This window comes from Monomorium pharaonis, chromosome 4 (genome assembly GCF_013373865.1).
Source record: "Monomorium pharaonis isolate MP-MQ-018 chromosome 4, ASM1337386v2, whole genome shotgun sequence".
Lineage (NCBI taxonomy): Eukaryota > Metazoa > Arthropoda > Insecta > Hymenoptera > Formicidae > Monomorium > Monomorium pharaonis.
The window spans coordinates 11923964-11947211 of record NC_050470.1 but is presented as its reverse complement, the minus strand read 5'-3'; the positions used below and the strand labels follow the sequence as shown (position 1 = coordinate 11947211).

Sequence of the window (23248 nt, the reverse complement as noted above, 5' to 3'; positions counted from 1 at the left end):
AGAACATTTTTTAAACAATTATTTTGCCCGAAAAACTTGAATTTCTAAGGCTACACGTCAAGTGCTATTTGAATATCGACAGATCTATTTATTTTAACGTAATTCTCATATAGTTCGGGACGCGTACAATATGTTTCTATAAAGTTCCGGTGATATAATTAATTAGAACATTTTTTAAACAATTATTTTGCTTGAAAAACTTGAATTTCTAAGGCTACACGACAAGTGCTAATCGAATATCGACAGATCTTATTATTTTAACGTAATTCTCATATAGTTCGGGACGCGTACAATATGTTTCTGTAAAGTTCCGGTGATATAATTAATTAGAACATTTTTTAAACAATTATTTTGCTTGAAAAACTTGAATTTCTAAGGCTACACGACAAGTGCTAATCGAATATCGACAGATCTAATTATTTTAACGTAATTCTCATATAGTTCGGGACGCGTACAATATGTTTCTATAAAGTTCCGGTGATATAATTAATTAGAACATTTTTTAAACAATTATTATGCTTGAAAAACTTGAATTTCTAAGGCTACACGACAAGTGCTAATTGAATATCGACAGATCTAATTATTTTAACGTAATTCTCATATAGTTCAGGACGCGTACAATATGTTTCTATAAAGTTCCGGTGATATAATTAATTAGAACATTTTTTAAACAATTATTATGCTTGAAAAACTTGAATTTCTAAGGCTACACGACAAGTGCTAATCGAATATCGACAGATCTAATTATTTTAACGTAATTTTCATATAGTTCGGGACGCGTACAATATGTTTCTATAAAGTTCCGGTGATATAATTAATTAGAACATTTTTTAAACAATTATTATGCTTGAAAAACTTGAATTTCTAAGGCTACACGACAAGTGCTAATCGAATATCGACAGATCTAATTATTTTAACGTAATTTTCATATAGTTCGGGACGCGTACAATATGTTTCTGTAAAGTTCCGGTAATATAATTAATTAGAAGATTTTTTAAACAATTGTTTTGCCCAAAAAACTTGAATTTTTGAGGCTACACGACAAGTGCTAATCGAATATCGACAGATCTATGTATTTTAACGTAATTCTCATATAGTTCGGGACGCGTACAATATGTTTCTATAAAGTTCAGGTGATATAATTAATTAAAACATTTTTTAAACAATTATTTTGCCCGAAAAACTTGAATTTCTAAGGCTACACGTCAAGTGCTATTTGAATATCGACAAATCTATTTATTTGAACGTAATTCTCATATAGTTCGGGACGCGTACAATATGTTTCTGTAAAGTTCCGGTGATATAATTAATTAGAACATTTTTTAAACAATTATTATGCTTGAAAAACTTGAATTTTTGAGGCTACACGACAAGTGCTAATCGAATATCGACAGATCTAATTATTTTAACGTAATTCTCATATAGTTCGGGACGCGTACAATATGTTTGTATAAAATTCAGGTGATATAATTAATTAGAACATTTTTTAAACAATTATTTTGCCTGAAAAACTTGAACTTCTAAGGCTACACGTCAAGTGCTATTTGAATATCGACAGATCTATTTATTTTAACGTAATTCTCATATAGTTCGGGACGCGTACAATATGTTTCTGTAAAGTTCCGGTGATATAATTAATTAGAACATTTTTTAAACAATTATTTTGCTTGAAAAACTTGAATTTCTAAGGCTACACGACAAGTGCTAATCGAATATCGACAGATCTAATTATTTTAACGCAATTCTCATATAGTTCCGGACGCGTACAATAAGTTTCTAAAGAGTTCCGTTAATATAATTAATTAAAACATTTTTTAAACAATTATTTCACCCGAAAAACTTGAATTTTGAGAGCTAGACGTGAAATGCTAATCGAATATCAACAGTTCTATTTATTTAAACGCATTTTTTATATAGTTTTGGACGCGTACAATAGTTTTTTAAAAAGATACGGTGTTTTAATTAATTAAAACATTGTTTAAACAGTTATTTTTCCCGGAAAACTTGATTTTTGAGGACTAGACGTGAAATGCTAATCGAATATCGACAGTTTTATTTATTTTAACGCAGTTCTCATATAGTTTCAGACGCGTACAATAATTTTCTAAAGAGTTTTGGTAATATAATTAATTGAAACATTTTTTAAACAATTATTTTGCCCGAAAAACTTGAATTTTGAGGGCTAGACGTGAAATGCAAATCGAATATCAACAGTTCTATTTATTTTAACGCAGTTTTCATATAGTTCTGGACGCGTACAATAGTTTTTGGAAAGTTACGGTGTTATAATTAATAAAAACATTTTTTAAACAATTATTTTGCCCGGAAAACTTGAATTTTTAAAGCTAGACCTGAAATGCTAATCAAATATCGACTGATCTATTTATTTTAACGTAATTCTCACATAGTTCCGGACGCGTACAATAATTTGCTATAGAATTCAGGTGATATAATTAATTAAAACATTTTTTAAACAATTATATTTTCCGGAAAACTTGAATTTTGAGGGTTGACGGGAAATGCTAATCGAATATCGAGAATTTTATTTATTTTAACACAGTTTTCCTATAGTTCCGGACGCGTACAATAATTTTCTAAAGAGTTCGCCAGAAAGTGAAAGTTTTGAAAATTGATTGAAAATTAACAGGTAACATTACATATAATATATTATAATTTTTAATTTATTTAAAGGGGATTAAGTATGGAGATAAAGTATGTAAGAGTGATATTAAGAAACATGAAAATATAATATAATCACTAATTTGTGTTTAGTGAGTGAGAGAAGGGGGAGGGAGGAGAGTGGGAGAGCGTGAGAGATAAAGAAGAGGATTAAATAAGAAAGTAAAGTGTAAGAGTAATATTAAGAGTAATAAACAATATGAAAATAATATAATTAATATCATTAATATTATAATTAATAATTTAGAGAGTGGGAGAAAGAGCGTGAGATAGAGAAGAGCATTAAATATGATAAAGTGTGTGAGAGTAATATTACAGAAGAAAAAAAAGTGCAATGTTCAATATAAAAATGCTAAGTGGCGCGCGCGAAGCGCGCGCAATGTTGTGGTCTAGTATTGTAAATATCTCCTAAAAATTTGAGTTAATCGGATTAAAACTAGACGAGTTATCGTGTGGCAACAATTTTGAAAAATGGTTTTTGAAAAAAGCGTTGATGGATGTATGTGCCACATCTGAAAGATTATCAAAGATTTAAAAATTTTATAAATTATTCTATTATTAGAGTATGTTAGAGTATCTATTTAAAATTTTTGAGCGCAATTATCTTATTGGTTTAAAAATTATTTAATTCGTTTGCTCTTAATTCACATATATAAAATTGTATTTCTTAATACTTACTTACTAGACACCACAGATGCACGCTTAGCGCGTGCTACTTAACTTTTTATTTTTTATTTTTTAAAAATAAATTACAACGGTAATGGCATAGATAACTATCTATATAAATTTGACAGCTGTCAAAATTCAATCGCAATAACAGTTACTCTCACAACATAAAGTAAGCGCATTGAGAGAACCAATCAGCATCGCGGAAAAGCGGCAACAATAAAACAGTAACAAAGTGGACTAACACGCAGCGCGCGTCTGTAAGTATTAACTAAACTGTCACATTACAACTTTCACAACACGAAGTAAATTAAGCGAGAAAACTAATCAGCATCGCGGAAAAGTGGCAACAATACGGCGCGATCAAACGCGCACTTCTCGTGTCTACACGGCCTTTTTGATTATGGATTTGCAAATTTGATGAGAAAATAGCATTACAAATTTCATAATAAATTGAATTTTTCTGTATATTCTGATAAAACTCTAATAAATATTCGTGCAAATGTTTATTTGGACTTACTTCATCCATTTACTCGTTTAAAAATTATTTACTTAAAATTGTACTAAAATACAGCCATGCATCTTCACTTAAACTACCATTATAAGCTATTACAAATTTTTCATTGTTTTCTTTTTGCAGTTTCTTGATAACGAAAATTCGGATATACCCAATCAAACTTTTTTGTTGTTATGTAGTTAGTAAAAAAATGAATTTAAGAAACCTTTAATTTTTAAATTTTGATAACTTTTAAATAATACTACAGTCAAAACATGCTTATTTTGTGAATTATAATAAAATTTTTTAAAAATTTTTCAAATAATTGTACATGTGTATAAATGGCTCTTAATAGCGAAATAATAACATTAACAGAATAAATGGGTATAAAGCAAAAGCGAAGTGTTATTTGCTAGTTCTGTATTTCATTACATTTAAATATTTTATGTACAAACGTTTCGGCACATTGGTTTCGGCCATCCTCAATTTACTCTTTAAATCTAATTTCTTACTTGTTTAATAAATTCTTAGGCAGTCAATCCTTGTAAACGTGATGTTTCGTTATACATTGTTATTGTTTGTCTTGTTATTTCCTCCTCGCTTTCAAATATATTATAGAAGCGAATAAAATTTTTCCTTAATCTGCTTTCTCTCTCAAGACTCAAACTATTAAGAAGTACAAAAAATAATAATTAATTTTTGAAACCCAAAAGCAAAAAGTAATCTACCTTGAACACTTTGCACAATAAAATTCGCAATCGAATTCGCTGCTATTGGAAAGTAAATGCTCGATTGTCACGGTGTCTCCTAAGTCAGAGACGCGATTCATAAATCTAGCATTATTTACATTTGTTGAAACTGATTAACTCACCATGCAGATGAGACATTTGAAGGGCTGTCCGCGCATCTCGGCCTCAAGCTCGCGGATGCGGCCGCGCAAGGCCTCAACGACTGGTGTGTCGCCGTCCCTTCTGGGCGACACGGAGGCACCCTCGTCGGGATCGTTTTGTTGGGCGACGGGCGTCGCGGCGCCCGGCTCCGGCTTCACCTCGACCAGGCCCTGCGCCGTCAGTCCGGAATCGGGGGTTAGCTGCTGCGGCGTGTGTGGCGCGTTCGGGGAGATGACGGCCTCGCGAAGCGCGTCCCGTTCCTTCTGCTCGCGTGGCGTGCCGTCGACTCGCGGCGCGACCACGTCCGCTTCGGAGTACTGGGCTGGACCAAACTCGGCGGCATCATCGCCATCGACTACCAGATCTACGTCTTCGTCCTCTTGATTGCCGCCCCCGCCCCTGTTACCGCTACGGTTGCTCGAGGAAGTGGCGAGGCCTGCGGCTGCGGAGCAGAGAAACGGCGATCTCTCAACACGAGTACGTAGTAGTGAAAATTTGAGAAGCTGAAAACACGTGTTAGCGGGCAATTTTTTAAAATTTTACAATAATGGTCTTTTTCACCCTAAATCAAAGATTTTTTTATTCTATTATAATCTACACAAATGTTTTTAATTTTCCAGAAAAAAAAAACAATTGAAAAAAATTTTTTTTTCTATTATTTTTTAGAAAAACACAAAAAATATGACAGCGATAATGACAGAAAATTTTATTAATTAATTACTTACTTATTAGAACTTGTAAATGTGAAAAAAATTTCAAAATCATTGACGTAAAGGACGTTAAAGGTGACATTATCTTAAAAACAAATACAGCAAAAAATCTTTTTTTTTTTTTTCAAAATTTCCGAGAATTTTTCATGAAAACACTAATCCACACAAATATATCTCTAAAAATATAATATGTAAAAAAGATTGTATTATTTGTTAGAAAGGGAAGGTTAACTACAACTATACATATATGAAATCATAAGTCTAAGATCTGTCATTTAATGTATTTCTACTATTTTCGGAATATAATGCCAAAGTAATTTTTCTAGACATCTAAGTTATCTAGGAAAATCTCTAAATTTGTAATTGATATGAAGTATTTTTTTATAAAATGTTTGCTATAGAAATAATTTTTACAATAGAAATTCAAATACTGTTATAATATCATACTTTATATTTAAAAAAAAAAGTTTTTTTATAAAAAACAAATTAATTAAATGCTAATCAATACATGTTTATTCAACTTCTGTCGTACAATTTGCAATTATCAAACGCGCATTTATGTTTTATCCTTCCACATAAATAGATTTAACGTCCTATTGACCCGGCGTTTTTAAGTAAATATAAAATCGTGCATTATACGAGCTTAATGGCCGCAAATTTGATACAAATATTTGCACATTTCTGCGCGTATCATAATAAATGTGCGTGTAATTTGGCGCCGTAAATGAGCTCACCGGAAAATCCACCGACAAGCATGGAAGTGGCGCGCACTCTTGTCTGGCCGGCCCACTCGTACTCCTCGTACTCAGGGTCGCCCTCGACGTCGACCTCCTCCTCGTCATTCGCGTTTTGCCCGGCGGGATTCCCGTTATTCTGCTTGTTCAGGCATCGGTCAACGTGCTGATTCAACTCCTCCGGGGTGCCCGATAGTCTCTCGCTGCAAACCGGACACGACGCCTCGTCCGCTTTTCGCTTCCGATTCTTAACGCGTATTCTGGCCTGCGCATTAAAAAATAGTAATGCGCATATCCTTACTATAATTAATAATTACAATACATACTTTATATTCTAATGAAGACTTAACCTATTTTCACGTGGCAAGGAAAAGAGTCACCTGCACAGAAATTTCCCAAGATCTTTTCAAATACAGCTTAAATTTATTCAAATGTTCCAAATTTTTCTCTTTTACGTAAATCGCACTACAATTAGAAAATCGATTTTTATAAATATTTAGAATCAATATATATTTAGAAACAGTGCAGAAAATAGCTTCTTTTTCATGGTTAAAATCAGTATATTATTTATATGAAATCAAATAAGGAATCTCATTTTTATAATTTACTAAACTACATGATTGAGTTCAGAATAAAAAAATAATTACATGTATTGAATATGTAATTTTTTATGTATATAATATTACCAATATTTCAATGTTATTATTGTAATTAACATTATCAATATTTTATAAATATTTTAATAAGTAAAAGAAATTGCAGCACGACGATAAAAAACAGACATTATATTTATTATAGTTAACCATCAAGGAATAGCGTAACCCGGATAAATTTTCAAAGATGTGGCATTTCAGAGAATCTACTTTTAGTTTTTGTTAAATATCTCTTGTGCTGTAACTTCTTTGGCTTTTTAACTGAAAAATTCTTTTTCTTCAGATTTTAAACTATCGATTGAAAAAAATGGTTTAAAATTGGTTCATTTAAATCAGAGATATACGTAAATAAAAACCATGAGGTTAGAGAAACCCATGTGTCCCAAAATCAGAAGTTTTTTTATGTGTATTCTCTGAGGGTTAATAATTAACCGACGATCCAAATTGCTAAAGTTAAATCTGTTAGTGCCTCCATCATCAACATTTAATAAAATGTATTGTCTTAGCGATTGAAAAGCATTAATTTTATAAGTTTTGTAATTATTAAAACTAAATTATTAGAATTATTAGAATTAAAAAGAAAGTATTTCTTATTAAAAAATCTAATTACAGGTAATTCTTTACACTTTCAATATTTAAAGTTCTTAAATATTTACACTTTTAAAGTATAAATATTTAAAGTGTTTCAATACTTTGCTCGGATCTGAAATATATAAAATAAAATGTAACAAATTTTGGGGAAAATTAATGGGATTTGTTCAAATTTCTCAATTAAAGTCAAGTACGAAACATTACACTTCTGGCTTGAATCTTCACAGATTTCCCAACTAAAATTTAAAATTTCTTTTGAGAAATCGGACTGGATTCTAATTTAATATCAAAAAGTTTTCTATACAGACAATTATGCATCTCTTTTTGTTTACTGACATTTCAATATTTTATTATTGTGATTACGGGCACTAATATTATATATTTTTACTTTTATCTTAAGTGACTTGTTAAGTTCTTGATGTAACCTTCGACACGATTCTGTTCTCTATAATCATTTTCTAAATTTATATTTATATTTTGGCCTTTTCTTGATTAATATTAATACATCTCTCTTACGCGGCTGAAGAAGACTAAATAAATCGAAACGTCAGTTCAATTTTATATTTAATTGAAAATAAATTTATTTTTTTATGTATGTCTTATTTTGCTCATTTATGAGCCTTTTATTTCTTTTTATTACTTTGCAAATACGAGCTGTTATACTCATTATTGTAGTAAACACTTTTTTATCTTGTTAAAATGCAATGTTCTTCGAAAGATTAGGGATGAAATACCATGTGAACGATAAATGATTAAAACAGGAAATAAAGAATGCATTACCTGTCTGTTGGCTTTGATTCTTTTGTATGTCTCCCATCTACCCTGAGGAGTGCCATCCGCCGCCGATGGGGCGTGCAGCATCGGACCATGGGGATGATCTTGAGGATGTGTCGGTGGTAAGGTCGACCTCGAGGGTCGAGGTCTTGAAGATGCCGAGGAGACCTTATACAATCGATCGAGCTCTTGAGCAAAATGTTGCTCCAGCTCTTGAGGTCTCACCGTTACCCCACATACCGGGCAGCAGGATGGGTCCGAGGGGAATTTTTTCTTGCCTGAAAGAAAAGGAATTCAAATTACGATTAAAACAGTTTTATTTAACATCAGGATGGTATCGCTTCTACAGATTCTATCGAGTAAATTTTTATACTTGAAATAACTATTTATTGATAATTTCCCAAAATATCAAAAAAGATGCATTATATTTTAAATGCCTCCCTCTCTCAACTAGTTCTCAATTATGATTACTCTTCTCTAGTTATAACTCATAATCAGTTGCAAGTAATAAGGATAGTTTAGGATGTAATTGATGTTACTTGGAGCAATTCTAATTCGTTAAAAAAAAAAGTATCATTACGACAGTATATATTCACCGTTTCTGTGCGTCAATAGAAAGTATTGTCTGTGAAATAATTTTCGTCGAGAAGGAAAACGGAATGAAAAGAAAGAAATTCCCTCTTATTTGACAATTAAACGCATTTGAAGGATGCCTTTGATGTCCCCGGAAGTGAGGATTCAGCCAGCTAGTTGTTGGCGCGCCCGAGAAATGGGATCGCCGCACCGCATCTTGGAAGAAGCATAGTCAGCTAATGCGATTTAAAAAGTATTCAACTCGCGTAGTAATTACTTTCCACGACGACGTCGAGCCTCGTCCGCATTAAGCCCAGAAATGAGCCGCGAAACGAAAACCACCGCCGTCGTAGGTCAACGCGGTCCGGCTCGTTTACTCGCAATTTATTGCCCCGTAAAACGGCGGATAAAAGGGGAGAGGAGGGGGGGGAGGAAAGGTAAAGGAGGGGAGAACGGAAGGCGGGCGAGGGAAAAAGTTGCAATCCAGCGAGATACTTCTGTCTTCGAGGCTCGCGCGCGCGAGGCAGACGCACTCCGACGGGAATGCATAATTAATTGCGAAAGCTCGTCGCCTGCCTGCGCCGCGGTTATTTTAGCGGTTTACCCTGCCGGCCGCCGAGGTAAATGCATAAACTTATAGGAAAAGTTCGCGGTGCCGACGTGCCGGATTCCCGCCGGTTGATTTTAATTACGCGTTAATCGCCCGTATCTCAAGGTGGCTTCATAACGTCGCCGCGCGCTGCAAGAGAATGCCGAAAGGCCTTTACACGACGGTAAATATTTATTATCGCGAGGTGCGCGATAGCCGTCCGGAGGGACGGGGAAGGTTGAGACCAGGGTCGCGGATCGGTGACGAGCATCCGTCAGCGAATACCATCGGGTTTTATTCGATAAACGGTTTATCCTCGGCGCGGCGCGGCGAAGCGGCCGACGCTTTCCGGCATCCCGAGTCCTCGGCTTCGTCGAGACGCGCTTAAATCTAAATTGAAATCTAAGTATGCCGGTCCTTCTTAAGGATAAACGTTACAACTCAAATGTTATTCAAATTTATTTATCGACTATAGGCGTAAAGGCGCGGAATTATTTAGAAGCGATTTATAGACCGATCGCACCGGACATTTGTCATATATTGGAATTTACGCTTAGAGGCCCTCGGGAAGCACGCTGAAATTCCGTTTACATCGTATGACCAGTACGTCGTGCTAAAATAGTCTTTACGACCGTTTAAAATTGTACCTTGATTTACATAATAACGCGATGATAACGGGATAATATAAAGATATAGCGAATATACCATATTTACTGTCTTTGAGATATATTAAAAAATAAGTTAATCTATAAGAGAAATGATGCATGGTTACGTTAATGGATTTGTCCTCTAACCGATTTTATTAACTTTAAATATAAATTATCAAAATATTCAATTCAAAATATCAAATTCTATAAAATACTTCAGCAAATTATACAGTTATATAATTTCCTTCTTCGTTATTATTAATTATTAAATTAATTTTTAAGTCACGTACATCAATCTTTATTTATCTAAATTGTAGCATTTTGTCTCTAAAAGCTGTGGGGCAGATTTTTGTTTCTTAATTGACCGTAAGGGATACGTCTAGACTTTACATAATTGGTTGCTTCGAGTTTTATCAAATGTAAGCTACTGAGACCAAGCGATAAAATAACGTAAAGTTGGCGACACGTGAATGTACATATGCACTTTGCATGTACGTTGAAATTCCTGAGTCATAATTACAGTCTACCTTGCGGGTTGCACAGGCAACATCGGGTAACGGAAGTCGGCAGAATGAATGTCGCGACGACGAGATGAAGAAAGTCGATTCGAAAGAGGGAATGAGATTTATCAGTCATATTATGGGTAATTATTTTCGGAAATTATGTTCTTATGACGAGTGTCTTTCACTTATTCGTTAAACCATTCCACAATGTTTTAGAAAAATGTTTCTCCGTGCAATTAATTGACTTTAAATATATGTATATAAAAAAAGGTCACCAAAATTAACATTTTACTTTGTTTTTTAATAAATTTCTTAAACAAAAACTAAAAGTTAGACTTTAAAAACTATAAAGTGTGTGTTTCCAGATGGTGTAGCACTTTTATACTGTTTATGTTTTGTAATAATTTTTTTTGCAACAAAACTAAAAATGTACATCACACAAGTAAAAATATATATAATTAAATATTATTGTTTTCAAATTTACAAATAAAATTTTTTAAAACGTGAAAAAATTTATACGTAAAAAAGAAAATATTATTTTTCAATGTAAGAAAGTAAAATTTATCTGTTATAATACTCGCAGAGCTATGATATTTTAGAAAAAAAAATTTTTTTAAGAAGTATTGCAATAATTTTTATACATATATTTATTATGCTTCAAATTATGTTGTTTGTCTTACTTCAAGTAGGTTTTCAAATTATCGTCGTATCAAAATTATTCTCGTTACTCACACGATAAAATCCCCCAATTACACTTCCCTGTAATAATAAATCGCTCTTCGTCTGCTGCAAATGGCCATAAATAGATTGGGTAGATTGACGAACGATATCGCGGAAATCTAGTTAGGCAGGCATGTCTACCTATACGACGATATCGATGTCACGAGTGATAAATCGAATTATCACGTTTAAAAACGCCTCTTCCTTCCGGTAATAAACATGCCAGTCGAAAGCTCTCGAAAGCTTTAATCAGCGTTGTAATTTTCAATGAGCGTTTTTGCTTTTTAATGAGATTTCTCGACGACGCCACAGCTGAACAGATATTACTTTAGCAATTACTTTTTAACTGAAAATTGTTCTCTCCTTCTCTTTTATAGTATATTTTTACTAATTGATATTTACACATAAAATTTTTAAAATTATTATATTTAAAAAAATAATTAATTATGTATTAATCATAATTCAATCAGCCATGTAAAAAACAATGTTAATTTTTATCAAAAATTAGATATTTAAAAGAAAATTGTGATTTAACTTTTCTAATTTTATATAAACTCTTTAATATTTCAATTTTGACAAAACTATTTTTCAAATAATCAATTCAATTATTCTACAGAAATTTTAGTTAAAAGTTTGAAAAATAATAAACACATTATTTTTTGGATAATTTACTTATGTGTATTATACAATCTAATTTGAATACGTGAATATAATTACAAACAATAACATATTGTTTTATTATTTATCTGTTAATCATACCTATTACCTCATAGGTTATACATAGTAATGTATTCACTTTAATTCAGAGTTATGTTTTGCTTACATTTGCAGTGAAGTAGTGTTGATAATATAAGCAATAGAAGCAAAAATATGAATCAGAAAAAACATTACTTCCTGACATAAATTCCATAGACGTATACGAAAATAATCGTGCTATCAAGGCGCTTGCATCTGCGACTATTTTCCAATGACCTAAATAACGTCTTTAAAAAAATTCTTTCTTCCCTTGTAAAATAATTGTCGTGAACAACTCAAAATTACTAATTTGTATTCGAGGACTTTGTCTCAGTCTTTTGTGAATTCTTTGCGATTCTATTATTCTACATAAATAAATTCGTATATACTTTAAAATATATTAATATAATTAAATTAAATATTATAGGTATTACATGAGTGAAATTAGACATATATATTAAAAAATAGATCGTGTCGTGTGGAGAAATATAGAAGTGTAATGACAAAATAAAACAAATTACTCTATAATTATTACATTTTTATCTTTTTAAATAACCCGAGAGCGAGTGACTTACTCGTATTTGATTTGACAAAAGACAATTCAGCGTGCTCTTGACATCTGTGTTCTTGACAAAAGACAATTTGCCCATAGCCACGAGGATTTGATCGCAACAAATGTTTCGTGTCGACCGTGCAAAGACAGGAACATCCCTCGCCCTCACAAATCTTGACTCTCAAAAGTCGACTTGTAAAAATAGACGATGGGACTCGCAATGTTCTCGCGGTTTCCGGAAAGAGAGAAAAGAGCTTGTTTATATATCAAATACACTGGCACTCTTAAGGAGACTTATCGGTCTCAAATCTTCAAAAAATCGATTTTAAGCAGGAGGAACAATACGAGGAGGAAGAACGAATGCACCAGGCATAGCTGATTAAACGTAATTTTTTTACAAAAAATTTGTATTTTAAAACTTTAAACGCGATTTTTCTCAAAACTGCATTTTTTCGCGGAAAAAATTAAAAAAACTACTCGACCAATTGTTTTGATTTTTTAATATGTTGTAGTACATATCTGTGGCTCCAGTATAGACTAAAATCATAACGATTGGTTAACAATTTCTAAAGTTTTTAACTTTTTTTTTACGAAAACAAGGTTTCTTGGAAAAACATTCGCCATTTTCTGATTTTTTCGGTCAAAATTCTTCATTTTAGTCTATACTGGAGCCTTTTTCCCCAAATTAATAATCTTTTTTATTTATTTATTTTTTTTAGACGATTCATTCGACCGGAATTCTTTCCGCCAGCGATTTTCAGCACTTTTTTTGATAATACATATTTATATGATAAATTGCATAAATCAATTAAAAAATTTTTTTTTGTAATTAAATAATATAACAATATAGTTAAAAATTTTCAAAAAAATTTTTCTTTGTATTTGAACAAAAAATTATTAAAATTTTTTTATTTGTCCTCTCTCTCTTCTGAGATCGGTAAGTCCCCTTAACGTAAAAAAAAAACTATTTTATTACTTTTATACAAGTGCTTTATTATTTTATTCTTCTATGTAATAATAATATTTGAGAAGATAAAGCTGCCTCCTTAAAAGAGATTTATTAGCAGATTTTTAAATAATAAATCTACTTTCTACAATTAAAAAATACATGTAAAAAATAATTTACAATTCATATTTCGGAAAAAAAACAAAGTACATTTGGTTTTTTTAACAAGTAATATTATTGTACCCCGGGATTTGAGGCACACAAGGGATTGCTGCCAAAGATCTTTCTACAGGAGGGTTGAAGTCACACACATCACACTTATTGTTAGTGAAGTTAACAATTTAATTTATTGTTCCTTTTTACACTGATTTTACACTTTTTACATTGTAACGCTTCGTGGCTTTACCCCGCAATCACGCAATCACGATCCCGCAAAGCAAAGTGTCGTGACAAAGTGTAGAATGTGGTTCGGAACTTCAACTCGGAGTAGTTCGGGTCAGTGGTCCAAAGAATCTGATTAGACAACAAGTGCTGTCTAAGGAGCATTACGTTAATCTCGAGCAGTATCTCGCGCAATAACGCTCGATACTGACCGGTGCAGCTGACCGACTTATGTCACTCGTGATATGTGTCATTGACACCGTTTTTATCTTTAGGTGTGAGGTGTATCACTCACAACAATATAAAAAATTATATAATTTTAACAAAATTCATAATATTTTATTTTTTTAATCATAAATTCGCAAATTAATAACTATGCATCAACTATTAACTTATATTTGAATCTGTTATCACACTTTATGACTATAATTATAACACAATACAGAAATCTCTATAAATTAATATATTAATAAAAGAGTCAAAGGGAATATTATATATTATAATAAATTCTTTTTATCACGAAAGTAATGACATATAACGCTTATTCTCATTATGTCCTCAATATTATAATATCGATAAATGTCATCAACTATGGTTGGTGATGACTTTTAAATTCTTGCTTGCACGGGTGGAATATTTACCGATTGCGATGGCGGTAAGCAGGGGTAGGAAATGATATAATTTGTTTCCGAGCTGCAAATGCGCACGAAACGTTTGCAGTACAAACACGGACGCTATTTGACGAGCACTGGATGCATTACAGTGTTTTAATATTTTACATTTTAATAAAATGCTTTAATATTAAAGCTTATCCTCGCATGCATGCAGTATAATGGGAATTTCATTGAAAATTAGGTATTTCGTTAATTGGATGATTCCGCCGTGATTTTCTCTGGCGGACGCGGACATTATTCGATAGTGTCTATAATTGCGTTTGTGTAATTTTCGCGTTTTGTCCGCATAGCAGCCTCATTAAGTGTGGCACTTTTATACGGACAAATAAAGGTTTGCGATACAGGCCGGTAATCAAAAAAATGAGGAAACAAAAAGCGCAATATTCGAATAAGATTTTGTAATGTTATAAATATAAATGTTTAACATGTGTCGACATGTGTAGACGTAACGGCATATAAAATCCTGTAAAATTAACAAAATTTGTATATTTCACGCGAATCATTTTTCAGAGATATTCTGTGACGTGCTGAATTAAAAAGAACAAAAAATTTTGATTTAAAATCATAATCGTAAAACTAAAATTTTAACAAAGCTGAAATTAACATTATTAAAGATCACAAATATTAAGTTGTAATGTTATATCGGAATGTAATGCAAATATGATTGAGAGGATCGTTTCGTAATGAAGACTTTGTAATACGGATAAGAGACAAAACAAAAAACTAAGAATGCACAAGTTAAAAATATGTAAAGAAATGAATAACAAATAAATTTTCGATCACGGCGATGCAAAAATGTTCTGGACGGTTTAAGTAAAAAAAACAAAATGTTCTTTACAGACAATATTTCAGTTTTTATTTGAATATTGTCCTTTTTCTAACAACGCTGACTGAAAAAAGATAATGAGCAAGCATAATCTTTTTGAGTTTTGTTAGATATCTTGCAATCTTATCTTCATTTCTCGCACTTTTTCACTCTTGTGAATTTATTATCGTTCAACATATTAATACAATTATATTTTATTTTAACATTTATATTATATATTAACTATATTTTATCTTTAATATTTCAATAACATAATGGACAAATTAATGCAAACAGAAGAGACACAAAATATGAGATTGTATTAAAAAATATGGATTGCCTTCAAAAAATTAAAAATTTGTACCATAGGCATGTCAAAATAGTGCGATAAGTTGATTTGCATCGTTTTAAGGTATCACTGCACCAGACAAAGATCAAATAAAAAATTAAACTAGCCAATTAAGTAATAAAAACAACAATTACATTTCCAAATAAAAAAAATATTAAAATAAAATCTGTAAATAAATTTAATTAATTAGCATTATTTTACTATTTTTCTTAAACAATAATTTATTGATAATTTTTCAGCGACTAATGCAATAATCTTACAGAAAAAAAAATAAACGTAAAATCTTATATCATTAATTTCATAATTCAAATGAGCATAATGGACACCTCACATCTTTTATTTTATTGTGAAAAATAAGGAATCGTAAGAAAATCATCAGGCAAATATATCAATTCCAAAACTAACTTTATTCACCCCTTTTTACGACGTTATATATATTTTTAGATTAAATTAAACGACTGCGAGAGATAATGAGAAAGTCCGATTGAGTAAATGGGGAAGAAGAGGATACACCGAATCAGCTGAGCGCGCGGGTCCTTATCTCCACCTCGATTGGCCGTTAAGAAAACGATGTAACATCTTTATTTACCCCAAGCCTTTCAGACTCGCGCACGCGCGCGGTGCTTTAATATCGCGACACTTTTCCTCCCTCCCCCTCCCGTACACACGGTCGCGTCTTTTTATTTCGGCGTCGGGGTAAGTAGATGGTGAGCGCCTCTTTTAATTAAAGATACGCGACCGCTCTATCTCGGGGCCACCCCGGTGTCGTTCTAAAGGGGGCTAAGTGTAAATGATGGCGTAGTTATGGTCACGGCTGGAGAGATAGTCTCGCGAGAGAACGCGGGAATAGCGATGGTATTGTCCTTTAGTTGGAAAAAAAAAGATTCACGATGAAAGAAATCGGAGGCAAATGGAATCTCGACGGTCAACTAAAAAATTTCCGTTCTCCTTTTGCGGTTCTCCTAAAATGTTTCTATTAGCATCAGACTATTTTAAAATTTTCCCACAATTACAAATAGAATTTTATTACAAAAAAGTTAAATAAAAAGTTGAACTGTTTACACGCCTAACCTTTCATGCGCTCCTGCAGTTTTCTGCCTTTTTATTTTCGCACATAAAGAGTGTGAAAACTGTCATTAGAGAAATATTATAGCAGATATGTCGTGTTTCTCCAATTCAATAAAAATGTGCAAAGCAAAAATAATTTCCAGAGAAAGAGAGAGAGAGAGAGAAAGAGAAAGAGAGAAGGGAGGGAGAAGAAGAGAAAACTGGAAAACCTCGTCACACATGGCGTTTTCAAGAATTCCCTAACTTGTAAAGGTGAAAACATTTCACGGAAACGCGGAGCCCACGCGATAAGACGTAGAGTACAGATACTGCAAAGGCGACAAGAATGGAGGGCGCACTGCGAGAAAAACGAATGAGATGGAGATATGAAAGAACCGTTGGCTTAGCCAGCTGTCGACATCTCGTTCTTTTCTTTCTCCTCCCACGGGATTCTCTTTTTATTTTCGCAAACGCCCCCTGCAAACCACTTCGCGAGAAAACGACGTTGCTTCCGTTAATTATGTCAGCAGACGGAGGTTCTTAAACGCGAATCACCCCCTTTGACGTTCCAACGACCGTTGATAACGGTGATAAGGTCATGACGAGCTTCCTTCGAAGCCGACATTACGCCTTTGTGGATTAAGGAAAGAGCCTGCGCATGATTGATCGACGAATCCCGGATATTTGAAATTAAATATCTCTTTTAAGCAACAAAATAATAATATATTTCCTTCCCAAAATTTGTAATTATATGTAACATTATTTTATAAATTATATAATCATCTCTTTATAGTCAATATATAAATACAATTCGTGATTAAATATCATTGTTTTTTTTACAATCCAAATTTATTTGCACTTATTATATTTTTTGTGTGATACATTTTTTATAGTAGTTAATTAAAATCCAAGATAATATATTTATTATCTTCACTTTATATTATTACCATCCACTTTCAATATTTCAAATTACATTGGTTTTCGCTAACGTAAAATTAGGTGAATTTAATACGATCAAGTTATTACTTTTACATTACAATTGTATTTTGTTCGTACGATAAGTAAGAATACGTTTGCTTTTAATAGCAAGAGGAAGTTGAGAAAAGACGACCCGAGTGATTCATTATTCTCAGCTCACTAATATAATCTGAGGCGAATGTGGACTATTGCCAATCAAATGAAACGTCGATCACATCAATTTCTGGAGAAATAGAACAATCGAGTATACTTTCGCAGATCGACATCTATTCAAAGGAACGGTATTTAATTATTTGTAACCAACGATCGCATAATTCAATGGTATCATTCATAATGTTCGTAATCGTTAATGAGGTGAGACGAAATTGTTGTCCGCTTAGTTATTTCAAGACAAAGAGGTATTTGTGTTTCGTTAATTTTAACAAATTTAATTACGTTAATTAGTTTATAGAAAAATTAAAAAAGTAACACTCGAAAAGAAATTAAAGTAACTTAATTAATGCAATTATTTGAGCACTGTGATTTCAAGATTAAAAACAAGACGATCGGATGAAGAGAGTTTCAGGAAGACCGTAGGAAAGAAATGTATATAATAAACATTATGGAGGAGCATCGGTGAGAAGCAATAACATCTCGTGGAAGTATTGCGAGGCGCCTTCGCAGCATCGAACTAGTAAACGAGTATAAAGCGTGCGAAAAGCAACGCACGGGGCAATCTAATACTTGAAATTCGCACGGGCGCTCCTCTTTTATGGAATCTCGTTTCCGGAACGCGCCACGCGCGTTCTCCTGTCGTTTATCCGGGGAATGCCGGCATCCTCGAGCAGTTTAACATATCCCATGGAGGAGCAGTCCGGCAGACACTCCTCCTTTCCTGACCCCGCATCTCGTATTTCTCTTTCTCCCCCTCCCCCCCTCCCACCCCCTCTTCGTATCCTTCCTCAAGCGGAGCGTCTGCGTGAACTCTGTTCTTCTTTTCCCCTTTCAATTAGATGCGCTCGCAAATTTATGTCCGCGTTCGCTGTACTCGATATTCCGTTTTCCTGCCTTTATTGAAAGGGACATTCTCCGCCCGAGTGTTTCAATTGGAAAAATAATCGCGCGTCGCGAGCTGCGACGATTTGGTGATCGCGCGAAGAGATAATAATAATTTCTCCAATGCTGATTGCCAAAGATAATTACGTAGAAATCTACCTACGTTTCCACTGTCGAATAAGCTAGAATGCTTCGTGTCAGTGATCGTTTTCTGGATCGAAGGAAAGAATTTGCTTTTGAGGTCGCGAGCACACACCAGCTGCAATTTCGCGGGGGACGGCCGCGTAATGGCGGGACGAGAGACATTTGGCTGCAATTGGAGCGTTGCCTTTCGGGGGTTTATGGCCTCGATTTGGATTCCTGGCGCATCGGTCGCCATCTGAATGCCTCTTTGATTTAATAGAGAACATCAACGCGAACTCGAAGGGCGGCAGCGAGGCGCGCTGCCGCGCCTGCGAAGGGGTGAAGCCGCTGCTTTTGCCAGCGGGGATGGAAGCCTGCAGTCTGAATTTTCGAACCTCGTGACAGGAATCGCTCCCTCCCTTCTCTTCTGATAATTATGATACTCCTTGATCCATATGAATTTTGACGACAAAAGTGTAGATAATGTAAAGAAAGAATTTTTACGAAAATAAAATAAAACAGCCATAATGCTTAAAATTTATGATGGAACTACAAAAGATGTCAAAATTATATTATTGCATAATTTTTAGTTTTAAAAACTCCCTGAAAATTCGCCGTTTTTCTAGGAGTTTCATTCAAAATTCTATATGATTAGAAAATAAAATTAAAGAATATTTCAACACAGTTTTTAAAATAAAATTTGTCTTATACTTTTTAGTGTTGTTCAGTCATACAATCACAAAGAACAGTTGAATATGAATATTAAATTAAAAAAGATACTAAAAGAAAACCATCAATTAAATATGGCATATAACAATCTATTCTGTCTGTGTCTACCAGATGTATTGCTCTCGATCGATTTCGCATCAAGAAAAATTGATCAAAGATACAACTTTGACGGAAAAGAAATGATAAAATTTTAAGTTGAGAGCAAAGCTCGATAAAAATTTCACCGGGTACCAAAATTTCATGCAAAAAATTCACGATTTCAAGGATATAATATAATTTGAAAACTCTTAACAATTTCTTAAAGGATTTTAAGTTGAAAGTCGTAAAAAGAAGAGCGAGACAAATATTAACTCAACAAATTTAGGTTTAAATTGAAACCAGATACTGCAAATGACAATCAACGAATATGTAGTTCGAATAAGCTGAAATTCTCGATATTGCCCCGTAGAACGACGAGTCTATTTCGCGAATTTGTGTCGGACCCGTCGATTTTTTGCGCGCGTCTCGGATTTCGCGGCCGTCAAAAATTCAACCGCGCGCTCAACTCCGGCGAAATACAAACTGCGGGTAATTAGCCCGGCGTGGGCGATGCAGCATTTACGCGCGTTTAATCCGGATATAGCAATTAGTATATATCGGTGCCGCCGGTGGTTACAGATGTACGGTGGGCACTTGTAACGGCGGCGTGTGGCACCGCCACGCTGTAATCCGGTTTTAATTAAATAACTGAGTTCGCCCTCGAGCGCCACGAGCGAGAATCCTGGAGGTCCCTCCACCCCTTTCGCGAGTCGTGTGGAGCCGAAAGAGTTACGCGGAGCCGAATTTCGATGCGGCCACCGGGTGTCAGGCATTTAACCGCAACTGTTGTCGTCTCGATGGCGTGGGTTATGGGCTCCGTAAGTCGAAAGCGCGAGCAAGTCACCCTCCCGAGTACCAGGGATGGACGCGCGTGTCCTCGTGTCCCATGCGTGACATCTTCGTCAACGGGAGATTTATTCGCCCGAGGACGCAACCTTTTTTTTAATGATTTTATTAGAATAAATCGTGTGTGTAGTTTAATATAAAAATTAAAGAACACCCTGACATGTATTTTAAGCTCCTTCCTCTTAAATTGTATATGCAAATATTTGTAGAGAAAAAAAATGCAATCTGTTTTGAAGGTCTCTAATTAATAATCATAACTAATAAAAAATTCATATATGAAAAGACGTAATTAATATAGCATACATAAAAAATTATTCTTATTCTAAGAATACCTTTCTTTACAAGATGTAAATACTAATTGTAAAACAAAACAGTGTGTTAAACGAACATAATTTTGCTTATACCAAGAAACCTTGTATAACTTTATAAAGAAAAATATATTCTTATTAAAATTATTTAATAATAGTTTTTATTGTTACAAGAAAAATTATTACACAGAAATAACAATATCAATAATATTCAACCAAAAATGAGCATTTCTAAATAACAATCATATTATAACTTTTTAAACGACTATTATGATAGAGGAGAAGGTGGTATTATGTTTTTTTGATTGAAAGGTTAACGTGTTAATATGTTGTTCAATCGAGTATAGGCTTAAAATGATAAAATATCTAATACATAATCTCTTCAGTACATAGACTGGAATTAAAAATCTATATTATAAGCATATATATAGAAAAGAAAAAAAAAATTATCTTATATATGAAACAACAATTATTAAATAAAATTATTACTTATTATTATTTGATACTAATATTCTTGATGTAATATTCTAAATATTGCCACAGACTGTGTGCCAAAGTTGTGTTAAAAAATATATTCATATTAAGCAATTTTCAAGTTTCACATTGTCTGACATTAATCTTGAAACTTTTACGTGTCTATTACGCGTGCATGAGGAACCATGTACAAATGTCAATAATGGTGAAAGCCACACTGGCAAAGTTTCGAGAAAGAGTACGATTAAATAAAATTATAGAATTAACGTATGCATCTCTGCAAGATTGAACATTATCGAACGCGGATGTTATACCGGCAGGCAACCGATGAAAATAATTAATCGCTCTTTCAACGACGACGGCAATTACATCAACCATTAGATCGGTCTTCCATTTTACGCCGTCGGATTAAATTATTGTTAACTCTTAAAAACGGCATGTTCTGGACAGTTAGAACATAAATTTGTGGCGACCAATCACGCCGCTAATGGAGATGTAAATTAATCAAATAAATATACGAAACTATATTTTCAAGAAATTGTGTCGAGTGTTTCAAATTTTAATTATATCGTGCTATTTATAAACAGAGTAAAAAAAAAAGCTATGCAAATGTGTCAAAGTAAAATATAATTAATCAAATCAAATAAAAATTTATGTGAAAAGTATAGACTGTTTAAACTAAATTATACAATGACACATCTCCTGCAAATGTACATTTCACGAAATTGCCAATATCCACGTCAGCATTCATTAACGATAGAATCAGGATTAACGGAAGATGGAACGTCAATTCCCCTCGGTTATTCACAGAACTCTCAATCTGCGTTTCGACGATGCATGACAATCTATAGGAAAACGGAAATACTTGGAATAGCGAAAACCTGATACACGTTAAAAATCATGGACTTCCAGCGATGATTCTCAACCAAAGATTAAAAGAACTCGTCGACTAACGATGCACATAAGTAAATGTTCTCTCGTGTATAACGATATTAATCTTGACCATTCAAGCGTTATAAAACTTATGTCATTTCTTGGTAATGCAAGAGAAAAACACCGTAGTTCTGTTATTCTCGGTATCTCTTTTAAATCTTCACATTGTATGTATGTATGTTACCACGTGCGAATTGTCATATATTCCATATATGGAATATACGACAATTCGCACATCATATATTTCATTGCCATATAATCCAACTGCACAATGCAATCAAGGAAAATAAATATTTTATCTGTTTCACGTTAAAAAATAATGAAATGAATATACATCGAAGTGTATTTTAAGAGCTAAAAATACAAAAATCACTCTCAGTAAATAATGCCTCCTGCAAATTCGGAATAAATGTAATATTGTGCAAAACAGCTAAATATCTCCTAACAGTATTAAACACACAAATATTCTTATCACGGTTCGTCAAGCTTATAAAAAAAAAAAAATCCGACATTTTGGTCGTGAAACAACCCGATATTATGTCGATATTTATCGTACAAACGGGACACGCGCAGCGGGAGGAGTACTATTATCGGATTTTTCCTGAGTACCTGTTCAAACCTTAACTACATCTACTATTTATACGAGGACCAGTTCTTAAAGTTATTTACGCCGGGTGTATGGTAAAACGTAATGCGATATAAAGCATTTGAAGAATTAAAAGCCTTTTTACAATGCCACTTTTCATGTAATTGTGACTAATGCGGTCATAAAGACTCGTTCGATATGTTTATTTTGTGTAATTTACTCCCGGGACGATCGTCGAGAGTGGACCGTGTAAATTCGGCTTTAGGCATAACGTTCCGCAGACGTATCGTCGTTGGTGCCCCGCGGCGACAGGTGGGGACACGACACGGGGCACTAAAGGGCCTGCAGCGTGACGAGGAGCAATTATTACAAGTGTATCCAGGCGAGGATCGCGGGGGTTAAGGATCATTTAATTAGCACTAAACGTTAAATTTACATCGCGA

At 33.5% G+C, this 23248-nt stretch overlaps 1 protein-coding gene across 6 annotated transcripts in view; it reads right to left on the bottom strand.

Annotated features, from left to right (window-relative positions):
- The window catches only part of LOC105831939 (E3 ubiquitin-protein ligase RNF220), a 201940-nt gene that overhangs the window by 12388 nt on the left and 166304 nt on the right, over positions 1-23248 (bottom strand). For all 6 annotated transcript variants that reach the window (XM_036285609.1, XM_036285605.1, XM_036285604.1 and 3 more), the window contains 3 exons: positions 8200-8471; positions 6176-6440; positions 4713-5173 (listed from right to left, as the gene is read on the bottom strand). In XM_036285609.1, coding sequence (XP_036141502.1) covers positions 4713-5173; positions 6176-6440; positions 8200-8471 — 998 coding nt within the window. The remainder of the gene's footprint in view (positions 1-4712; positions 5174-6175; positions 6441-8199; positions 8472-23248) is intronic.